Below are 23,104 nucleotides of genomic sequence, written 5' to 3' on the forward strand. Positions count from 1 at the left end.
TGGCTAGCATCACAGTATTAATCTTGAGTATGCTGGATCTTGGCCTCGACAAAGTATCTGCTTATTCTTCTTCTTGCGTATGAGGCAGCGGCAGCTAAGTAACATCCCTCAGGGGTTCTAGCCAACTTCCAGTCTCGGGGGTAGGGTGTGAGAGGTCCATGTTGTCAGGTGGTTGAAGATCTCGGCACTCATTCAAGATGTGTTGAGCAGTCTTTTCTGGTGCACCACACTGGCAGGCTGCTGAAGTGCACAGCCCCCACTGGTGCATGGCTGCACTGAAATGTCCAACTCCATTTCAAATCCGATTCAATGACACCCACTCCCTCCTTGGGAGCAGATCTATTGGACATGATAGTGAATTGGACAGGTAGTGGAGTGTCTGGCCAGCTTGCTCAGATGCCTGACAGATGTTGAAGTCTGACTCCCTAGAGCAGGTTGTCCCTTGAAGACACTTTTGTTCTTAGGGCTTTGAGTTCATCCTTGTTGGTCAACGGTCTCTTTAACTTCACTACAAGGTAGGTTGCTGTGGCATTGTAAGGGAGAGGTGTGCCATCAAGGGTGATAGTGAGCTGGCGATTAGCCTCCTTAATGTTCAGGTGGAAGGCTATTACTGTTGTCTTGGACATACTAATCCTGGACATACTAATTAAGTCTCCAGATCCTGAAATACTTTGTGATTCACAACATATCAGCAGTAAGGGTGCTCTCTATGTTTTATCAAGCTTTGTCTGAGTTAAGAAGGGCGAGGTCAACTGCATAACCAAACTGTCGTGAGGTTGTTTTAAAAAAGGGGATGTCACTTATGTATACTGTTGAAGAGCAAGGGAGAGAGTACAGAGCATTGAGGAACTTCATTTCGTAGTTGGCATAGTCTGCTGGATTGTCCATCGCTAGTCTTCAAGACAAACCTCCTGTTGGCAAGACTATTGCAGATGAACTTCACCATATGATGATCAGGGATAGTCTTGAATAATTTCAGGGTCAAACCGTGGGTGCCACACAGTGTCATAGTCAGGTCAACAAAGCTTTGTGTATCTGTTTTCTTGCATCCACCCATGATGAACATTCAAATATCAACTCAGACAGTCAATCCTGTGGCTAGCATTGTCATCAAAAGAGTACCATGGTTTCATATCGTGACAGAAAATCTTCTTTCTTGCCTCTACCAGTCATTAGCATGCCAGTATTCAAATCTGTGAAATTCTCCATGCCAGTATTCCCTTCCGCTGTCACTAATCTGGCTAGCGTCATAGTAAGTAGAGTATGCTGGATCCAGGTCTCAACAGAGAATCTGCTATCTTGCATCCCCCAATGAAGAACGTTCACATTATTGTAATCTAACTGTCTCACCCCTGTGGCTAGCATTGCAGTCGTAAGAGTACCTTGGATCCATGTCTTGGTAAAGAATCTCCTTTCCTGTATCTAACCCATGCCAGTGTCACCTTCCACTGTCACTACTCTGGCTAGCGTCATAGTCACTGGAAGAAGCTGCCTCCCGTTTCCCCAGGTCGGTGGGTCTATGATGGGATGGTTTGTGTCTCTTGTGATGCCTGTGTTTTGTCTTTTTACCCTGTAGAATAAAATGAATATAATTTACATAACTTGTCTTGTGTAAACTATGATCAAGAGATACAACAACAATGCAAAATGTCCCAAAGTCTGTTTTAGCTCATTCTGGTAGATTTCAAACCTTGACCTTACTCTGTCCATCTGTGATTAGAGAATTTAACAATACTTCTATATTACATCAATTTGCAGAAACCTACTGATGTATCTGGTGGCAAATTAAGATGTATTTATTTGTATTGTATACTGACAATTTATAATTCTGACTGGTAAGGGGTTGCAGTGTGCCAGGTCTAGAATTGAATTGTGAGGTTACTGGACCACCCACCAGTGGTTGTCCTTGAATGTGTATGTATGTACATGTGTGTGTGTGTGTGTGTGTGTGTGTGTGTGTGACAGAGTGTATGTGGCGTGAGTGTAGGGCACTATTTGCAAAACTGTTTCTTTATGTAGCTCCTAAATTTCTTTTATCTTTCTATTCTTTAAAAATATCCCCACTAATATGCAATAAGTTTGTCTACACCTGTGTGCAAACCTGCATGAAATTGACTACCTTCTTCAGAAAGCTGTGGTTGACATTGTGCCAAGCTGTAGGTACATAAGGGCTTACATTCATCCATGTGCTATCATACCCTGTCACTTACTCCTACACAATGAATCTGTTGTTCGCGATCTGTCTCTTTTCTTCTAAGATAAGAAAAAACATTTTTTTCCCCCCGAGTGCTGCGCCTCCTAACCACAATCAAGGTTAAATAGGAGTGTCATCAATGATGAATTGCTTTATAAATAGGTGAAGCAGACTGGATAGTCTGCAAGAATGTTTTCATTCATTACAAAGGAAACCTACACATTTCTTCATTGATTGTTCGAACTCAATACAGTCTGATTTTTTGTTCACTGGTTTGTTTTTCTCCCCACTTTTTTGATAAAAATATTACACTTGGGAGTTCAAAATACCTCTCCTGAAAATGTCAAATTGTCTTTCACCACATAAAGACATTTAAATGCACAAAGTATAATTCGTAAACACTTCACTTTTTTACAATGTTGTTCAAAATGATATGTGACCCGCTACAACAAAAGGATCCTAAAGTCGGGGGAAGTTGATTTTCTGAAAATGACATGCCATTATTGCCTTACTTTTCCGCTTCAATTCAATATATGTGATATGTATATAATGTAATATTGGTGATCATGAGAATGGTGACAATAGCGATGATAACCCTGTGAAGGACCATAAAGCCTTGGTTACACTGGAAGCGAATCAGCTGTGAATCCACCCAAACACACATTTTTCGGGTGGATTCAGGAGCATTCTGTTCTCCTTCCCTGAATGGGCGAAAATTCGGGAGGGATTCTGAAACATTCGTGGAGGGATTAGGTTTGTTTTGAAATGTTCAAAACCAGTCGTATACCCTCCAAAATACTCTCAAATGTGGCCCCGACAAATTTCATTCTGGCCACATTCAGGATGGATTCGGGGCATTCTGGGCAGATTCGGGCCTATTCATATCATTAGGGGAGTAACAGCCCGAATCATCTAGCCAAATAGATCCGAATATCACGAATAGAGCCGAATCTGCCCAGAATGCCCAGATACCTCCCAGAATCCATCCGAATCATTACCCAAATACAGAGCAGAATACAGGCAAGTGAGCTGAACAGGCCAGAATACGGCCGAATAGCAGCCGAATAGATCGAATGAGCGGCCAGAATGACCTGAATAGCCTCGTGAATATAGCCAGATTGGCTATACGCGTGCAGGGAGGCCTCGTATTCGGCGCATTTGGCCATATTTGTCCCGATTCGGGTCGACAGTTGGGTCGTCATTCAGCTCTATTTGGTTGTAATTGGGGTATTCGGGCAACATTCCGCTTGATTCTGGCCACACCTGGCTTGATTCTGGCCACTATTCGGGTTGGCGTTCGGCTCTTTTCTGGATGCCCAAAATTTGATTCGGGTCAATTCTTGGCGATTCTTCTCTGATTTGGGACTTATTTGGAACATATTCGTATCTGATTCAGGGAGCTCCCCCAATCAGAGACGAATAGGTTCTAAATCCATAGAATCCATCCGATTCAGGCCATATTCAGGCAGAATTGGTCCAAGTCTATTTGGGAGAATTCAGTTCTGGTGTAACCCTGGCTTGAGAAGGGATTCTACAATCAGGATATTCTGTTTGATATCAATCAAAATCCTTTTCACTGTGCTGGAATTAGCAGAGCACACCCTTTAAAGCACATATTTTTTGTATGCAAACCTCAAATATGCGCAGCTTGAACAACTATTCAAGTTAATCAAATCTTTCTGCCAAAAGATTAAAAAATCCTTAAAAAGTCCATAAACATTCCCAAATCACTACCAAATTTAATTATCTGTTCCTTGTGTCATTATCAACTTTTCCTGCAAGTTTTATTCAAATCCATTCATAACTGTTGTAGTTATTTTGCAAACAGCAAACAAACAAACCATTGCCAATGAAAACATAATCCCCTCCTTCCTTGGTACAGGTATTTAACTACTGTCGGTAACAATTCATTGTTATTTATTCAGTAAAAAATGGAGTAATAATTACTAAACCCTCACTGCCACAAAAAATTAAGAACACATGAAACTGTCCAACAAAAACAACTTGTGAAAATATTTGTAAAGGGAAATTTCAGCGTGTACAGTATCTCTTAACCTGTCTTGTGCCGGACACTTGGACACTGTAAAACCTTATGGGGTTTCCTGTGCCAACCAGCACTTTAAGCGCACAAAGACTTTAACCCTTTCTGTGCCATGGACTTTTGACATTGTGTACACCACTAAGGAGTTTTCTTTGCCAATTGGCACTAACACAGCTAACCCTATCTGTGCCAGGGATTTGGACCATGTACAACTCTATTGGGTTTCTGTCAACACTCACAGCGCACAAAGAGTTAATCAAGTTTAGCACACTCAAGAAGGTGAACATGACCTCTGCCTCTATTCAAAATGTCACAAAGAAATCGAACTTAAAAGAGTTCCCAATGTTTTGTACCTGAGCAAGGCAACACAATGGCACAGAGGAGAAAATTGTTGCTGTTTTTTTGCACCTTCTAGCTGACAATGCTGATAGGAATACAGCAATAATTGCATGTCTACATCAAGATCAAATGTTTTTAACTCAATGTAACAGACTCATACAGATTTTATAATACCTATCAGTAAGTCATTGATTAGGCATATGCAGGCCTGTATGTACTGGCCAGAGTCAGCATAATGCCACGCTTTATGATATCTATACCATTTTGACTACAGGACAAAGGGAAAACATTTCCAATATTTCAGTTCCACTTTTAGTTTTGTCAGGATATAAGGTCTTGTTTCAGATCAATGGTGTAACTTTGAAAGTGACTACTTTATGAACTCTAAAAAATAAGTACAAAGTTGTGTTCCCTTTTCCTTTGGTGGTTTGAAAGGGCACTAAAAGTGCTACCTCCCGTAGCATAACAAACTTATGTGGTCAATTCATCTCCTTGCCAGGGAGGCATACGTGGCCCAAAAGTGCCATTCTTCAGGGACAAATTTTACAAGGTTTTAGGGTAATCAATATTATGTTATGAAGCTTTCCAAAATCAAAATCTTATTATTGCTGTTGTAGAAGAAGAGGAGTCATACTAAATACCTATCACCATTGGAACACTACAACATCTCATATGTGTATGTGATACTACCTTTAAAGGGGTGTTTCGGACGTGACATTTTCCGTTAACAAATTAGGGTCTAGTAGAATTAGTGCTTGGAATAAGTAAATTCAAAAAGAGAGCATCAAATCATTATTTAAGGCATGGCCAATGATGTGTAGATTTACATGTAAAAAGTTTTCACCATTTCTAAATCACCACTGCTACTCTCATAAGAGTCTGTGAATATTAGAAAAGTATTCGTTTTTTAATAAAAATTTTCTGGGAATTTTACGTTTTTATGTTAACACATGTCACATCCGAAACACCATGTCACATCCGAAACATACACATGATAACTTTCAAGTCAGGTTCTCCACTAACAGACTTACCAGGTAAATAGTTGCTTGTCTGACTTTCATAACAACACACTGGTTAAATGTATGCATGAATTATGTCAGCTCAGGTTCATTTGTACATTTTGGAGTAATAAATGTAAACAAAGGGTGTTTCGGACGTGACGTGTTAACAACCTATTTAGACAAATGGACCAGACACAGCAATATACATTTGTTCACTCATTCTTCTTGTATCATTATCATTTACAGGATACAAGATGTAGAATGAACTACAACTTACATTATTTAATGGCACCTACTTGCCCAGAGACACAAGTATGCCTAATTTTAACCTAGGATTGGGGTAACTGAGTGTCTTTCATTTCCTCATCCCCAGAGGGAAAATGGGGAGTAGGGTTTCAAAATATGTGTAATATCTTCAGTATGTAACTCATATTTGATATCTCTTACATAGTCTCTCTGCAGTTTATTTAAATTCTTGGTAGTTTGAAAAGCAACAGATGTTTGTATTATAGTAAACACTGTTTCGGACGTGACACATTAGTGTTAACATTACTTTTTACTGGAATTCTATGCAATTTTGCTCACATCCATTTGTGTTTTAAGTCAGTTTCATTGAAATACCAATGCAAGGCAAACTATTTGGAAAAAAATTAACTTACCATTACTTATTTTTCTTTCTTTTCCCCTTTCTTTGTCAAGAATATTTGATTCATGTATGGACATGGATATTGCATAATGTTCTCATTGGACATGCACATGTTATATTTCTGTACAATACACTGCACAGCGACTCATAAGCATGCTGCAGCAGTACATGTATGTTATTAAATTAGTGTCATGCTAAAGTGCTGTGAATATTGAATCAGTTTCATTAATAATTCATTGATATTTCATTTCATCAACTTCTGTAAACACACAAACTGCAGTACTGAGGATACTGTGAAAATCAAAATGTCAGATTTCTCTCCCTACTTGTACAGTGTATGAGTAGGGTCAATCCTGATTTCAGATAAACTGCACCCCATTAATAAACATTTTTGTAATAGGAATAATCACTTGATCTGGAAATGTAACTATCCAGACAAGTTACCCTGAGTCAACTACCCCCCCCCCCCCCATGAAGTTCCACCTTAGTGCACTGCGCAGTTGAACTGGGATATTATTAAAGAGGTATGAAACTAGAGTGTGAGTACTAATAACTGGGAGAGGGCTATGAGCAGTAAGATACTTTTATAACTCCCCTTCTCAATTCTACAAGGGTCATTCTTTTGTGCATCTCAATCTGCTCTACCAAAATATGACAAGTCAAGTTTTACAGGTTGTGCATATGGACATATAATATATGGAGAACAATCAAACTCCAAATTGAATTAAAGAGATGTAAACTTGAAATCACATCATATACCATCCACTCCCAACCAGAAGCTGATTTAGCGTTAGAATAGCCGAAAAAATGAATGTTTAAAGGACATGTATACACATTGTAAGAACTGTACTTGTACATCCCCAAGTGAGCTAGATACATACATAAGATGTCCCAACACATACAGTAAAGGGCATTGCATCATAGACAGACATGGTAGTGCAATATATTTGAGCAAGCAATGCACTTGTAAATAGATAAATTTAAGTAACTGAAAATGTAAAACGAAACTTGAATTTAATGATTATTGTACATAGACACATACAAAGAACAGACAAACAAACTGGCAACTAAAAGTGGTATAAGGGGATGTAAATATGATCTTGCCTGCTAAAGTACCCTTTAAATATATTTAATCTTGATGGCATATAATGCATAACCTTATCTAACTTGTGTTCCTACAGTCACAAATACCATGGTAGTCAGGATATTTAGCATTTTATTACAAAATAACATTTTTTTTTACTTGTTACTGATGGTACAGTGCAGGACCAAATGATTCCAGTACAGTTCTACAAATTTCGAGGCCATGATTCGATCTTTGTCACAGGTATCAAAAAATACAAGTAACAGCATTCCTCACTTTGAATATGCATAAATGCACAGGTTAATTAAAGGGGAAGTCCGGACGATTATCAGCCGTTTCGTAGTGTAAAGAACAATATTTCATGAACCTATTACCCTTTTCCCGACGAGAAAGACCATCAGATACATTTACTATGATTTTTTTTTTTAAATAAGGTAATTCTTCATGTTCGAATCCGTCGCGAGCTGCCCTTCGTACTATCTGTCCCAGGATGCATTGCGCGTGACGTATCGGGCGCAGTTTCCTCAGCTGAGAGCACCGCGAGCGAAGCCCAGCTACGCATCGATCTCCCATTGCACTGCTGACTGCGGGCGGTATCTGCATGCCTGCATAGGTGTGCCTTGTCGGCGCTACTGCAGGAGACCGTACACCGATTTAGGAGTGCTGTTGCCAAACGCTGTATTCCTTTATTCAAATAATCTTCGTTATATATCTATATAAAATCTTCAAAGATTAATGTAAAATAGTTGCAATGCTATAACATTTTCGTTTAAATTGAAATATGTATGTATTATAATACTGCCGTACTTATTAGTGTCCACCCCATCACTTACAATGCATTAGCTGTTGTCGGGCTGTGCAGGCATACATTTACGTCTGCTGCTGCCAAGTGCTATCACAATCCGCGATCGTTTTTTCGACTTCTGAGTGTGAACAATCTGAAATCAGTCTGTCAATGTCAGAATTATTGCCTCTTTTGTTGTCCGAGACTGTTGAAAAGTGTGTCTGACGGTGATAAAATACGACAGTATACATGTAACTTGAACCGAGGAAGGAACGCCAGCGCCAGCTTGGTACCGCCTCCGCCGCGCCGCGCCGGTAACTACGACCAGCAGCCCAATACACACAGCGTAATCGGGCTGCGTGTTGTAGCATTCAGGGTCATGTAAAGGTAGTATCGTGGATAGAAATCAATTTAAAATCGAAATATTTCTTCAATTTGAAGACTTACTAGTAAAGTTGAAGTATTGACAACACCCTAACACTTGACACATCGGCATTTTTTAATGAAGCAATAGATCATGCCGCGTGCATCCGCTGTGTGGTCAGATGACTGTTGAGCGGTACGCTACTACCGCTCGCTTGGCCCGTATCACCATTGCTCAAGCAGGGCTCCCCCCGAGCCAGCTGACGCTCCAAGCAAAAAGCAATGTGAGGATGAAACGTCACGCTGTCACGTGATCTTTCTCGCCGGCGTACAGAAATCGAACGGTTACGATTCAATATTAGTGATGCTAAAAAATCGATTGTGGCGAGTTGGGAGGGTCTTTTTCAATGAAACTTAGTCATTATGGTCCTTTATTTATGTAGATTTTGGTTAATTTTTTTCAAAATCGTCCGGACTTCTCCTTTAAGCATGTTTGCATGTGCAGGAGTTAACTGGACAGATGTTCTAAAGATAACTACTGTAGTAAATCTATCTAGCTAGTAACCAATTTCAGCAGACAAGTGAGCTCTACTTCAATCGAATGATATGTTTGAATTCACCAGGAGAATGTTGTTGCAATTTACCAAATGCATATACACTGTATGCACTGATTCTTGAATATTTGTGTAAGAAATCATAAATAGGAGATTATAAATCCTAGTGGTGCCATGACTTGGTTGTTATGTACAAAGCACAGGTCACTCACTAGGACATAAAACCACCTGAACATCCTGTATTCTTCATGACTCTTGAAAACTTGTACTAAACAATCTGGGTTGATTGAGTTTTTGGCAGCATAGAATGCACATGAATCTACATGCTCTTTATTTCACTCTGTGTCATGTAAACTTTTAAGAGTCACGTCCGAAACAACATTACGGATTTTACTGATCTATAAAGCTCTATAGTGGTCTTCAATCATTAGTCCTGACTTGTAAAACTGACCTTTTTCACATGTGTGTAGGTGACATGAATCACTAAATCCTTCTGTATCTCAATATTGCCTGTATCCCACTTGTGTAATGGCAGGCTTCTGGATAACTAAATACTTTGCATGAATTGGCTATTACAACTTTTTCCAACAAGTTTATAGGACATTTGGTAATAAATTTGCTTTTCCTCACCACTTTAATGTGGCAGGCAAGCTTAAAGGGATTGTATAGTTTTGGTTGAGATTTAATTTCAGGTTTCTAACATTTTTTGGTGAGATAATGGGAAACCTCTTATGAAATATGAAAGAGCATGTAATTCCATGAGGAATTCAACGTTTATTTGATGCAAATAGGTTTTGAAATGGCTGAGATATCCAAAACAGAGCGATTCTAATAAGTGTGGGACCCACACTTTATTACGATCGCTTTGTTTTTCTTTGTTTTTGGATGTTTCAGTCATTCCAAACCCGTTTTTCATCAAATAAACTTTGAATTCCTTTTAAAATGGTGTGCTCTGCACTATTTCATAAGTGTTTTCTTGGTATCTCGCAAAAAGTTAAAAGCCCAATTCTCATCTCCACCAATACTGTACCATCCCTTTAAGGGATACAGTGCGTTGCTTTGCCAGGACAATAGTTAAGGCTTCGTGAAAGGCTTTGTATCAAACATCAGAGACACAAATTTGTGTAAACATTGTGTGTCACGTCCGAAACAAATGTCCTGCATGTATACCATTAATATGTTGAATGCATTTTAACAGAGTAATTATGCATAAACTGTGGCTTGGCCACCATTAAGATTTGAATTCTAATGAAATTGATTTTGTTATTCACCTTAAAATGAGTTAAATTGTATGTTAACTATTGTGTCACGTCCGAAACAATAGCCTTTTGTTAACAGTCACGTCCGAAACACCTGAGTCAGAAAAATATCACCACAAGTTAAAATGACCAAAATCTGGTGATACCTATATCATTGTGTTAGCATGTTTTGCATACACCATTAGTGATTCATTTTCTCTCATTTTTAATAAAGAAATTCAAAAAAGAAACGGTCATTTTGTAAAAAATGACATATTTTGAGTTTTCCTCCTCAAATATGAAAAAATTACATCTCCTTATCAAAAAATGTTGACTAGAATTTGGAGTGTATATTGGAAGCATGAAATATTGATAATGATGGAAAGAGAAGTTGAATATTTTTATGCTTCTATGTCAAAAAATGGAAAAATGAATTTTTCATAAAATTAGCCCCATGCTTCAGTTTGCCTCCCCGTAATTTCCTTTTCATTGATATGGGAGCTCTGAAACATTTTTTCCCATTAAATACCAACCCTAAGTGAAATGTCCAGCAACATTTCAAAGCATGAAAAGCAATTCTAAATTTTAGCCATTTTGTCCATCAGTTACACCATTGATCTGAAACAAGACCATAATCATTTCTGAATAAAGCTGTGGCAACTGTGGCACACAGTATAAAAACTCGTTTGATTTCTATGGGCAAGGCCCTCCTTTGAATGACTTATAAATCACCGTACCTGGGGATGGTATCATAATAACAACAATAATTAAATCATTATAATAGACTGCTTTACAGAATGTTATATCCTTTACTGAAACACCTTATATTACCTAAAACTTTATGGTAATTTGTACAAGGATTTGAAATTGGAGATCATTGTCAAAGTTGAATAGCTACAGTCACCCTTGCTATGAAAGTCAGCCTTCCGTAAGTCGAATAATCGCCTAAGTCGATAGTCTTTTCAAGTCCTCAACTCTTTATATTCTAACCCTTTATAAGTCAAATTTTCTCTATGTTGAAGTTATTTTTCAGTTGGGTGGTAGAAAGCTTGATAATAGTGCACCACACATTCTTTCTAGGGTATATGTTTCAGTTCACATATATTCGACTTCTAATAGGTAAGGCTGACTGTATTTCTTATGCTTTTATGTAAGTCATTCAAAATAATGGTCCAGTCAAAAGGATCAATTCAACAAATTGTACATACTTTCACATCAACAAGGAGACTCGCCTGTTATCAGCAGCACATTACATCAGCAGAATCAGAACTGATCCTTTTATCTATGAGGTAAAAACCATCCATTCGCTTCCCTATAAACTATACACACACACGATATCAGCATAATTTATGAGAAGCAGATGGATGTCTCTTTTCATGATGTACTATCAGCAGAGCAAGAACTGATCCTCTTATCTACGTGGTAAAAACTATCTGTTCGTTTCTCATAAATTATGCTTGTATCCTACGCACATAATTTATGGGAAGCAGATGGATGGTTTTTCACTGATGTAGATCAGAATGTAATTGACTTCACTTGTACTTTTTTTTTTTCCACTTGTACTTTTTTTCAACAGGACAAGTAGTCAAAATGATAAAAAAGCAAAAAACAAAAAAACAAACAAACAAACAAACAAACCAGAAAGTATGGCTCACATGTCTAATGCGTAGAATAAGAGAGTAACAAAATGATGAAAATTAGACATCCTTATAATCCGAACAATCAATGTGGAGTTTACAACTATACAAGCATAATTGTGCTTTGATAAATTTGTGGTATTATGAGCTCATTTAGATGCATTAGTTTTCCAATTCGGTGATGAACTATTAACTGATCGTTGAGAGGGAAATCTGTCTCTTTAATTTCCTCTCTTCCGAAATCTTCGACAAGATGGATGACATCCTTTGTACCCCAAGGCAATTCCTTCAAAAGGGCTGTGAGAATGTGAACACATCAGAATCATACAAATCTTATCCTCCAATTAAAATGATAAAAATTGAATTGCACAATAGGTTTGATAAAGCAACTGAATCAAAGTACAATTCAATTATAAATTAAATCTTCAGATTCATACAAAGATCTATTTTCATGGATCCTTTTTGTTCATTTTGATATTGACCCTTGTTTTCTTCATAACCTCCTCAAAAGGGGTGTGGCACAGCTACATGCCCACAATAAACACGCACTACTACAAACCATTTTAGTCATCTTTTCAGTTCTTATGAAATTACTGCAACTTAAAAATGAGTTCAATTACTCAGCTCCTACGTAAATTTGGTATATTTCACTGTACAAAAGACATAAAGCAAACTGAAGGCAAACACCTTAACAACAAAAGAAATTTAATGGTTGGTTTGCACAAACAAACTTAATAGATTAATGCACAAATATCTGCAAGAATGAGGATTTCAGTTCAAAATGACCCTTTCAATTCGGTACAAAACACATTCTGAAAAAAAAAAACACATATAATAGAGCTCTCCTCAATTGGCAAATGGTAAGCTAGACCAATTTTATTTCTGAAAACCAAGACTCGAACTATGATCGTGTATAGCCATGATTATTTTGCCTAGGGCAAAGGTACAGGAAATACAGATTCAAAAGGCAACTCGAACTCCAGTCGTGGTGAATAGATGGTGATAGAAATAGACACAATAGGGTAAAGATGAACAGAGATTGAAGCAGGAACTCTGGTCAAACCTACAACAAGGCTTAAATAACTCACAGGGATAAACCTGGCTGGTTGAGAACCATGGCCAAAGACATGCTGGTGTACCAAAAAGACTTCCAATTTTTGCGTCTGTCATTGGTCAGCAAGATCAAACTGGTGTATAAGACGACTGAAATGTTGCCACTATTGGGAAATATATTCACCCCATTCCAGTGCAAAACTTCCTTGTCCTGTTTATAATGAAACAGGAAGTCTAAACCTTATCAAACTATCCATACCGCTAAATCCAAGAAACCATACTCCTGTGGTAAAGTGCTGTATCTCTTCAATGTTATATTATTTGCTATCTATCATAAGTATCTTACATATATGAGGTAACTGAACATAAATGTAAGTCAGATAAATAAAACATTTAAAACTGAAATGAAAATTTATCAAATGCATCCATCCACCTAATGGCTGCAATGCACAATTCTTTGAAGTTTCTGTGTCATAACAATAAACTGGCATACAGTATATGGTGTTTAACTTACATTATGATCTTGGCCTTGGGTTCATATAACATATGTTTTGTGTTAGATGTCAATGGCTAGTAGAACTAGGTATGATACCTAAATGTCGGAGGTTTGTGTTGCTAAATGAGAACAGAAAAAGAGACTGAGGGACAAAATGTACGTGCAGATGGAAACAGAAAATAGCATATTTCTACTTTCTGCCACAAGCATTTTTATTTAACAAGTCTTTTGGCATAAATATTTGAGATGCGAGTAGATTCAAACAGAAGACATTATAGTAACCTGCTAATGAAAGAAAAACAGGGAACAACTATGTAAAAACCTAGTACGCCTTTCCTCCCACACAAACACAACCCATATTGACATAGAGCAACCGAAAGCAGAAGGGAAAAAAAGTTCATTCTCCTTTATATGAGTAACCGACAGGTCAGAAGGTGAGGCTGGGAAGGAGCCTGAATTATTGAAGAGTTTCGGGGGGGACTATGTTTGGTGAGCATGACATCAAATAAAGAAGATCTGCGAATGATGGTCCGCACAAGTTTGCGAGTATGCAGTCTGTTGGGATAACTTTGCAGTGGGTCCTTGGGTGTGGCTGGGGTACGCATTAAATTGGGACCACGGGTTAATAGAGTGCTTTGGGCCAGGAAGGAGGAAGTCAGCAAGGGGTTATTGATTTTTCATATGTTTGCTTTTCAGCCCATAGTTGGGTCATGATTAATACACATGAGAGAGTTTCAAAAGTGTCTGATATTTTGGGTGTGCTTTGAGCATGACTGGTTAAGACTCACACATCCTAATATTACACGATGTCATTGGCCTAGGGGGTTAGAAAGGGAACTTATTAAAGAGTTTGTTGTGACTTGACCATAAAAAGGAACTGACTAATCCATGCATTGTAGGGTGTGGTTACAGATTAGTCATGATGGAGGCACTACTTAACCCTCCACTACTTTCCATCCTAGACTACTGTACGAGCTGAAATTTTCGTGTACAGATATTTTCGCGAATTGCTACTTGGAGGACATTTTCGAGTGTTGTTAATTTCGCAGTTGCGAGGGTCTAAACTGAACTTAGTAATTCACGCGTTGTTAGTTTTGCGTGTTGTTATTTTTGCAATTCAAAGGCAATTCACAAAATTCGTGAAAATAAAACCACCACAGAAATTTCAGCTCGTACAGTATGTTTTTGGTATGAATCTGAAGAGGAAGTGAATCCTATATACAAGTAGCATTGCGCAATTGCTTTTCACTGGTAAAATCAAACAATACAGTTACATGTTTGCTAGGAGAAGAATAGAAAATGTTTGCTTTTTTTTTCAAAAAAAAAATATTATGACCATGTACAAAAGAGCTGCAGTTCCCGTATTGACGAAAAATTGAGTTCAAAAATTGCATTTTCATATTGATGCCTGTTTTGTCGGGCAGTTGCATCACTGTTGTGTCTTAAGTTGCATCTTAGAATAGTCATGACTTAAATGACCCTTTTCAAAAAGTATGCACGTTTTTGTATTATCTGTCCAATGTTAAGCTAACTTTTACTGATGAATTTGGATGATACTATTACTGATGACTTCATGCCTGAATAACTACGGAAGATTTCCATTTGGGGAGTCTCTGCTCTCTGGATGTAGTCTGAGTGATTAAGAATTTTAAAAAAAATGGCATAGAAACAGCCTCTTTATCACGAATCACCCTAACAAAAGAATCAGCCGATTTGACCTACATGTAACATGCATATTTACAAGGTTACTAAAAAATCACCCTTAGCAACTTTTTGTGGGTTTTGTGAAGAGGATCACACATGCGGCGGGGATAGGATTGAGAATAGCCTTAAATTTTTATTTGTGCTATTTACCTGGCTGTACCACTTGACCTATTATTGATTCAGGTGTATTTCAAATAATAGGCTAATACATCACATGCAGTAGTTTGTTGCTCAGTGAAGAAAAGTATTGAAAACCATGATTGTCAGGATATAGTCTGTCATCTTGCCTGCAAATACAAATAAGATGAAATGTGTGTGTGTATATATATATATATATATATATATATATATATATACATATACATATAAATACATATTTTTTTATAGTATAATAAGGTTACCATATCTATGACCAAAATCAAACAAACAAACAAATAAACCCAATATTCATTCACCTAAAAAAAATGGGGGTATATATCTCATGAGGTCCAATTATACGTAAATCTAAGGGATGAATGCTTAAAATTGTCATCAAGTAGAATGCTATTTAGACTCTTTTCACACTGAGATGTAGCTTATATCATCTTGTTTGTGTGATGTTGTTCTTTAAAAGATGAGTGCACAGATAATCAAATGCATATACCTCAAATATTTTGACCAACTGACCAGCAGACCACTACATAAATTTGTGGTACTGAGACCCAGAACATTCACCAACCTTGCATCGAAAAGCAGAGACCAAAACAAATTGCCAGTGGACACAACCTAATGACCCAATACTCGAAGGACTGTAAATGCAGCTTTTAAAAGCTATTGGGAATGAACCGGTCCTGAGCAACAATGTTGTTGTTGTTATTTTAAAGATCGAAAGAAGAGAGAGAGAGAGAGAAACAGAGCGAGAGAGAAACAGCAACAATGGGTTATTAAAATCATCCACACATGGCCATGACCCATATGTACATGTAGGTTTATTGACTTGCTTCTCAACAAATGTGTGATACTACAGCTGTCCAACTTTATGTCCATTTTTCATGCTTCCTGACAATTCTCTTCCATGAAATGTTATCCTGATACCTACGATTACTATAAAACAATTCATCTGTCACTTCAAATGAAGAGCATCCTTTAGAAATAAAAAAAAAGAGGGAAAGAGACAAGATGAAACACAAGGAAAATCGAAAACACAATGCAAACATGGTATGAGTAGGAGAGCCAAGGATGTGGCACTTCATTCATCACTCGCATGGCTTTGAGAACGGTGTGCCGCAGAAATCGAAAATGGTAATAATGGCAGTCTGCACTGAAGCATGAACAATGACTCCGACTGCTCTTATTAATGGGGTATCTAATTACATGACCATGAGGTGTTTTTGTGTGTGTGTGTGTGCGAGTGTGTGTTTCTTAGGGGGTTTTTTTGCTCCATTACCATGGTAGCGGCCTGTAGGTCAACCTTCACAAGAAAGAATGGGCAGACAATTTTTCATTACCCAAGGGGAATGGCATCACATTATCGACAAACACTACCACAAGAGAGTTATCGCTATAAGGTACAGCAAACATTCCACTGAGACAAACACAAGCGAGTACACACAAATGCACATGCACACAAACAGAGAGGTATTGCTTCCGTAGTATGCAATGACCCAGTAGTCTACCCACGTTCTTACTTGCGCAGTTTCACTGAGCAGCTATTTGTCCATCTGAGCATTAAAACACAATTTTATGACAATGTGTGGTGCCTGTCCAGCGTGAGGAACTGAAGCTTTTTATGTGGTGTCTTTTATTCAAAAAAGTAAAGTAAAATTATCAAATACATCTGCCAATGATATTGATTTTGCTCTACAATGACCACTTGGTTATCTCTTGTGCATCTTTTAAACATATTCTCCCAAAAATGTGCATGGTGCCAAAAGGGCCATCACTGCCATTGCCAAAAACATCTTAGTATATCCTTGGGAAGAAATCTGTAAATAAAACTATCATTTTTGCGTACAGATATTTTTGTGAAAAAGAAGATCACAGACATTTTAAGGAGATGTTATTTTTGCGAAGTGACACCAAGGCTATCACATAAGCGCACTATTGCCCTAGAGCATGGCGACATTTTCATGTGCTTTTAAAGGGTGTGTGCAGTTCTGGTTGAGGTGAGGATTTAGCTTTTAATGTTTTGCGAGATATTCAGAAACCACTCTATACAATGTCAAAGAGCATGCAATTCTAAGGGGTATCAAAAGTTTATTTGATGAAAATCGGTTTTGAAATGGCTGAGATATCCAAAAGCAAGGTGAAACAAAGAGATCCTAATAAAAGGCGTGGCCTGTCAACTTTTATTATTATCACTTTTTGGGATATCTCAACCATTTTGAAAACCAATTTTCATCAAATATTGTTTAATCCTTCTTAAAATTACATGCTCTTTCATATTTCATTTAAGAGGTTTCTCATTATCTCACTTAGGAATGTTCAAAACATGAATCCCCACCTCAACCACTTCTGTACAGTCCCTTTAATTCGCGGTCCAACAGTGATTTGCGAAATTCATGAAAATTAAACCCTCACAAAAATAACGGCTTATACAGTACAGTACGACTAGCCCGGCTACTTCTGGATCTGTAAAGATAACACTTTAAAATTTGTACTACTTTGGCCCAAGGGGACTAGAAGACATTCTGCATTTTCATTTGTATTTTTTTTTCTCTGTTCACAATACATATTGTTCACAACTGCTCTGAACAAATTTGGTGGTATGTTGTAAGCGTGATCAAATACATTTGTAAGAAAGAAGAATGATGCCAATGTACATTTTGACCAGTGGACCACACACTGACTTGTTACTCCATAGGTGCCCTGTCACTGTCAGGAGCAACTACCTTGCAATATTCTATATACATAAGATTATTCAAATGCAATCCAAACTTCTAGATGTGAAGAAGATGCTTTTGAAATTCAATACAGTTTAAAAATGTCCATAAATTTGGGCCTCATGGCCCATATTTGAGTCAAAATCGGGGGGGGGGGGGGGGGGGGGGGCATTTTTACTATTCAAACAACTCTGTGTCGTGTTTTTCTCAGAACGTTTCCTGGCAAACTTGTGTAACCTATGTGGCACCTGGTGTGCCGGGTTCCCGTGGCATCAATTGATATATATGGGAACCTGATATACCAGGTTCCCAAAAAGGTGGAAAAGACTGTCTGCATTTGTGGCGTCATTTCATGTAAATTTGTATTATGCTGCCCAGAAAAATGGCTTTGATAGAAAAATTAGAGATTTTTCTATCAATATCTGTTCTCTTTCTGTATGAAAACCATGCACATCATTATCATGGCCTAATTTACCCTGCTTCCAATGAAGTTTGCGCTTGTTTCGTTATAAAATTCATATGAAGATGTACATAGGAATCAAGGCTGAGCTCAGTAGATCTTGATTTCAGTTGACCCCATTCAGGTGCCTCTTTTGTGTAAAAGACAAGAGTTTGTAAGTCCATCAGAGCATGCTCTATTCATACCTCGCGCCCGATCAATATTTTCCTTGCTCAATGACATATTTAGTTGAACGTAGAAAGAAAATACATGTACTGCTTGGCTGCTTTTGCACAGGTGGTTTACCAACCTGTTCGTTCTGTGATGACCTGCAAAAAGAATCTCGTTTGGGGGCATTGAAGGCTCTTGGAGAATAATGGGAGGAACAGGTTAAAATCTACCTTTGGTTTTTTGTAGGAAAAAGCTTGTAAATGTTAATAGCCTATAGATAACTTGAAATGTAAGAGGAATGAATAGATGATGTAGAATGCCTGAAGAATAACCTTCAAAGAGCAAATGCAGCAACTCACTTGAGCCCTGGCCTCAGATGAATTAAATAACACAAATGAAGCAGCCTGAAACAGCCTGAAACAGCACCTTCCCTACTAAGATATTCCTTTTGCTATCCTTTCTTGCCATTCCAATTAACTATTGTATTTTTAACTATCTTGCTATTCTGAAGAAATTCTGTGATATGTGTCTGCTTGTGTGTGCATGTCTGGGTGTAAAACTACCTTGCCATTCTCAAGCATTGCTCTGACTCATGTCTGTGTGTGTTTGTTAATATCTGTGTCGTGTGTAAATTAGCTTGATGTTTTCAAGCATTTCTGTGACATTAAATTGTGAGTGTGTGTGTGTCTGAAAGAAAGAGAGAGAGTGTGTGTATACATGTGAGGGATCATATGTTTCACAGTAATGTATGAAGTTGTAACATTTCCTTTCACAGGGTCCTTTAAGTATTTTTTAAAACAGAGATTCTACATTGACTATTATGTAACAATTATTACAATATCCATGTATGTGTGACTGCATGTACATTTTACTATAAATCATCACACAAATTATATATGGATTTTTCCCCCTTTCTTGTCACTGAAATCTATAATCTGCTATAGGACATACTCCTTGAATTCTGTCTGTATGAAAACCCAGTATTAATTAAGCCAGTATGGTAAAGTAGGTTGCATTCATATGAAGTACTATTATTGAAGTAATCTTTCAGTTGTCTAAAGAGAATTCATTTTGGTATCCCATCACCTACAAAAACCTGGTAGATCCTGCACATTATCTATGGAATTTTCAGAATCTTGTAGGCATTGGGTGAAAATTTGAAAGTATCCTTACCTTATGATGTTTCTTCTTGCCAGAGGTTGAATCTCTCTTACTACCGCTCTCCTTTTTGTGCCTTCCTCTTTCCTGTTCTCTGCTCCTATGACGCTCAGCCTTCTTTTCCTTTTTCTTCCTCTTCTTTTTCCCCTCTCTTCTGTCTTTCCTTCGTCCTTCCCTCTCTCGCCTGCCATCCGATTCCACCTCCTCTGGACGGCCTCGGTCGGATGTTGCGAGTCTCGCAGAGGGCGTGGCGGTGCTTGAAACTGGCCCTCTTTGGTCCTGGTCCAGTGTTGGTGGGAGCCTTGGACCATAGATGTCTTCCTCCTGCCTGTCACTGGCATGGTTCTCTCTGTCGCTGCTCCCAGCGCTGGTACTGACATCTGCTGAGTTGTTGTCCGCACTGGGAGCCGCACCAGAGGGAGACAGAGAGGAGATGATGCCCTGTTGTGTCCCATCAACAGTTGAAGATGCTGTAGGGGTATCCCTGGAGCCCTGGTCTCCAATACGGGATGACTTTGGAATGTTAACATCTGTGTCAAGTATGAACAAATCAAAAGAAAAACACTCAAATGAAATAAGGTTAAACTGTGTTACTCAATTCACTAGAAACATCAGAAATGTATGAGCTGTGAGTGATATCATAGTTGGAATTATGAATGAATCTATGCAAAAACAACAAATACAACATTTTGAATATTCTTTGAGAACAAATAAAAGATTGGATTTACAATACTCTGAAATATATTTTCTAAGCCATTGTGATGTTATTTACTAAAGATTTAGTAATCACACTGTTTTCAAAGCCTAGATGTCGAAATGCTCTCTGATTTGATGGCAAAACAAAACAAAATAAAATAAAGTAAAACATCATTTTCAAAAAATTAAAAGAACTGGCAATGTAGGCTTGACACTTCAAAGATTAGAAACAGCTAAACTAGCTTCCAAGTATTAGGATTTCTGAAAATCTCTGCTACAAGTATGTATTCACAACATTCTTTTGAAATCACCACTGTGTCTATTTTATTTAGAATATAAGCATTATATAAATATATTTTGTTTTTCATTTATACCAGCAATATTCTTCATGATTCAAGAATATATTCAATATGAATTTGTACTATGTCTACGCTTTCAGAACATGACAATATCTGAGGAGTTATTTCACTTCAATCTATTCTCGCAAGTGGTGGGGGAGAACAACATCACACATTACCTACAGTCACTCACAACCTTGTGCTGACAGCTGCAAGGCAACTTGTAGCCACAGCCCCCTGAACCATCCCCAGAATTATCTCAGACAAAATACATTTGTTATTGTGAATGTCACGCCTATATTCCACATCCGCAAACAAAATGTGCAGCTATTATACCTGGGCAGGTAAGTTGATTGTTTTATCATAACTGTGTGCAGCAGACTGTTGGGCAAAAAAAAAAAAAAAAAAAAAAAAATATATATATATATATATATATATATATTTAGATTTAGGTACGTTTCTCCAGTGCTGTAACTTCCTTATATTTGGTTGCTCGATGTATAAATCACTTTAAAGGGTGCGTACAGTTCTGGTTGAGGTGAGGATTTGGCTTTTAACGTTTTGTGAGATATTCAGAAACCACTCTATGAGATGTCAAAGAGCATGCAATTCTAAGGGGTATCAAAAGTTTATTTGATGAAAATCGGTTTGGAAATGGCTGAGATATGCAAAAATAAGGTGAAACAAATAGATCCTAATAAAAGGCGTGGCCAGTCGCTTTTTATTATTGTCACTTTTTTGGATATCTCAGCCATTTGAAAACCAATTTTCATCAAATAAACGTTGAATCCTTCGTAAAATTACATGCTCTTTCATATTTCATGAGAGGTTTTTTATTAATAACCCCCATTAGAGGAATGTAAAAAAACGAGTCCCCACCTCAACCAGTACTTTACAGCCCCTTTAAATATCACAATGTTCAATGTTGTGATATTTCCCGATAAAATGACACTAATTAGTGGCCACCGAGAACTTCTGGAATATAGATTGCAAATGAAGACCATCTCCACTCAATTTTCATGCTGACTTCAACAAGCAAAATACAGTTAAACACAGAATGCAGTGAGTTTCTTGAGAATGGAATGAGTATTTTTGACAGGGAATTTTTTTTTTAATGTTCTATTTACAGTCAAACCTGTCTACAGCCACCACCATCTATAGCGGCCACTTGCCAAATGCGACCACTTAATACAATTCCCCAAGAGAAAAGCCATGTAATAATGACCCTATCTATAGCAGCCATCTGCCTACAGTGGCCACTTTTTTCGTCTCCCTTGGGTGGCCACTATAGAAAGGTTTGACTGTATTTCATATATGTATTCTAGTTGTACATACACATCCAAATATATGTACACATCCCAAAAATGTTAGTATATAAACATACATCCTGTATCTTCTACAAATAATTTTGGTAGATTGATAACCGAGATCATCATGTTGAAAAAATTCAATGTAAAAGAAGAATATTTCTTGGCTAATCAGTTTCTAAAAATATTGTTTTAATGAAGATATGTGTACACACTAGCAAAAATTTGTGAGGAGATCCTACCATATGAAGTTGCTGTATATGATTGGAACTTATATCACTGTTACATGAAAACATATAAAACATCACTGTCATTTTAAACCTAGCTTTTTGAAGAATCCTTGTGAAAATCTTTCTGTTCTCTTTCCGTGATTCCATTCCTAGTTTTCACTCTTTTCTCCATAAAATGTGTACTTGGCAGAGTTTCACTTGACGGTGACTATAAAGGAACCTGTCAAGATACATCAGGAGGTATGACTACATTTTCCTTTCATAGAATATGTCTCACAGACAAAACATAACAACTATGATGACATTCATCCTTTGTCATAATACCAGCTTGTTTTCATGTGTACATTTACAGTTCGGTCTTTGTCACAGCACGACTTCCACTTTAAAGAAGAAGACGACGACAATGATAAAGACAGCTCGCAAGTTCTTCCCACTCTGCACAATACAATCTGTTCTGCATGACTGTCAAAAAAAGAAAAAAAAAAGACAACTGAGATCAAATTCCAGTCTTCTAGGGATGTTCCATTGTCATTCTTACTATGGGAAAACAGGATGACAAAAGGCAGGGCCAAGTTCACTTGAATCTGAGTACACAGCAAGATCAAACAGTGGAGAAATTCCATCGAAACCTGAACCTGAACCCCTGTGCCAATATGTGCACCGAGAGCCTGCCGTGCCGTCTTCAAGAAACCGCCGAACATGACCGCCTCATGTGGTCCCCTGACACGCCCGGGTTCTTTTGTTCCTCCGAGGTGATCACAAAGGCATCA

General features: G+C 37.7%; 1 protein-coding gene across 1 annotated transcript in view; it reads right to left on the reverse strand.

Moving 5' to 3' along the window:
- Positions 1 to 986: 986 nt before the first annotated feature.
- The window catches only part of LOC139721434 (G patch domain-containing protein 1-like), a 136,500-nt gene continuing 114,382 nt past the window's right edge, over positions 987 to 23,104 (reverse strand). Inside the window, 2 exon segments of the mRNA XM_071632749.1 lie at positions 987 to 1,570; positions 19,779 to 20,293. Of these exon segments, the coding sequence (XP_071488850.1) occupies positions 1,439 to 1,570; positions 19,779 to 20,293 (647 nt within the window). The 3' untranslated portion in view covers positions 987 to 1,438.

The sequence above is a fragment of the Diadema antillarum genome, unplaced genomic scaffold, assembly GCF_040938485.1.
Source record: "Diadema antillarum isolate AM-2024a unplaced genomic scaffold, OU_Dant_1.0 scf00000143, whole genome shotgun sequence".
Taxonomy (NCBI): Eukaryota; Metazoa; Echinodermata; class Echinoidea; order Diadematoida; family Diadematidae; genus Diadema; species Diadema antillarum.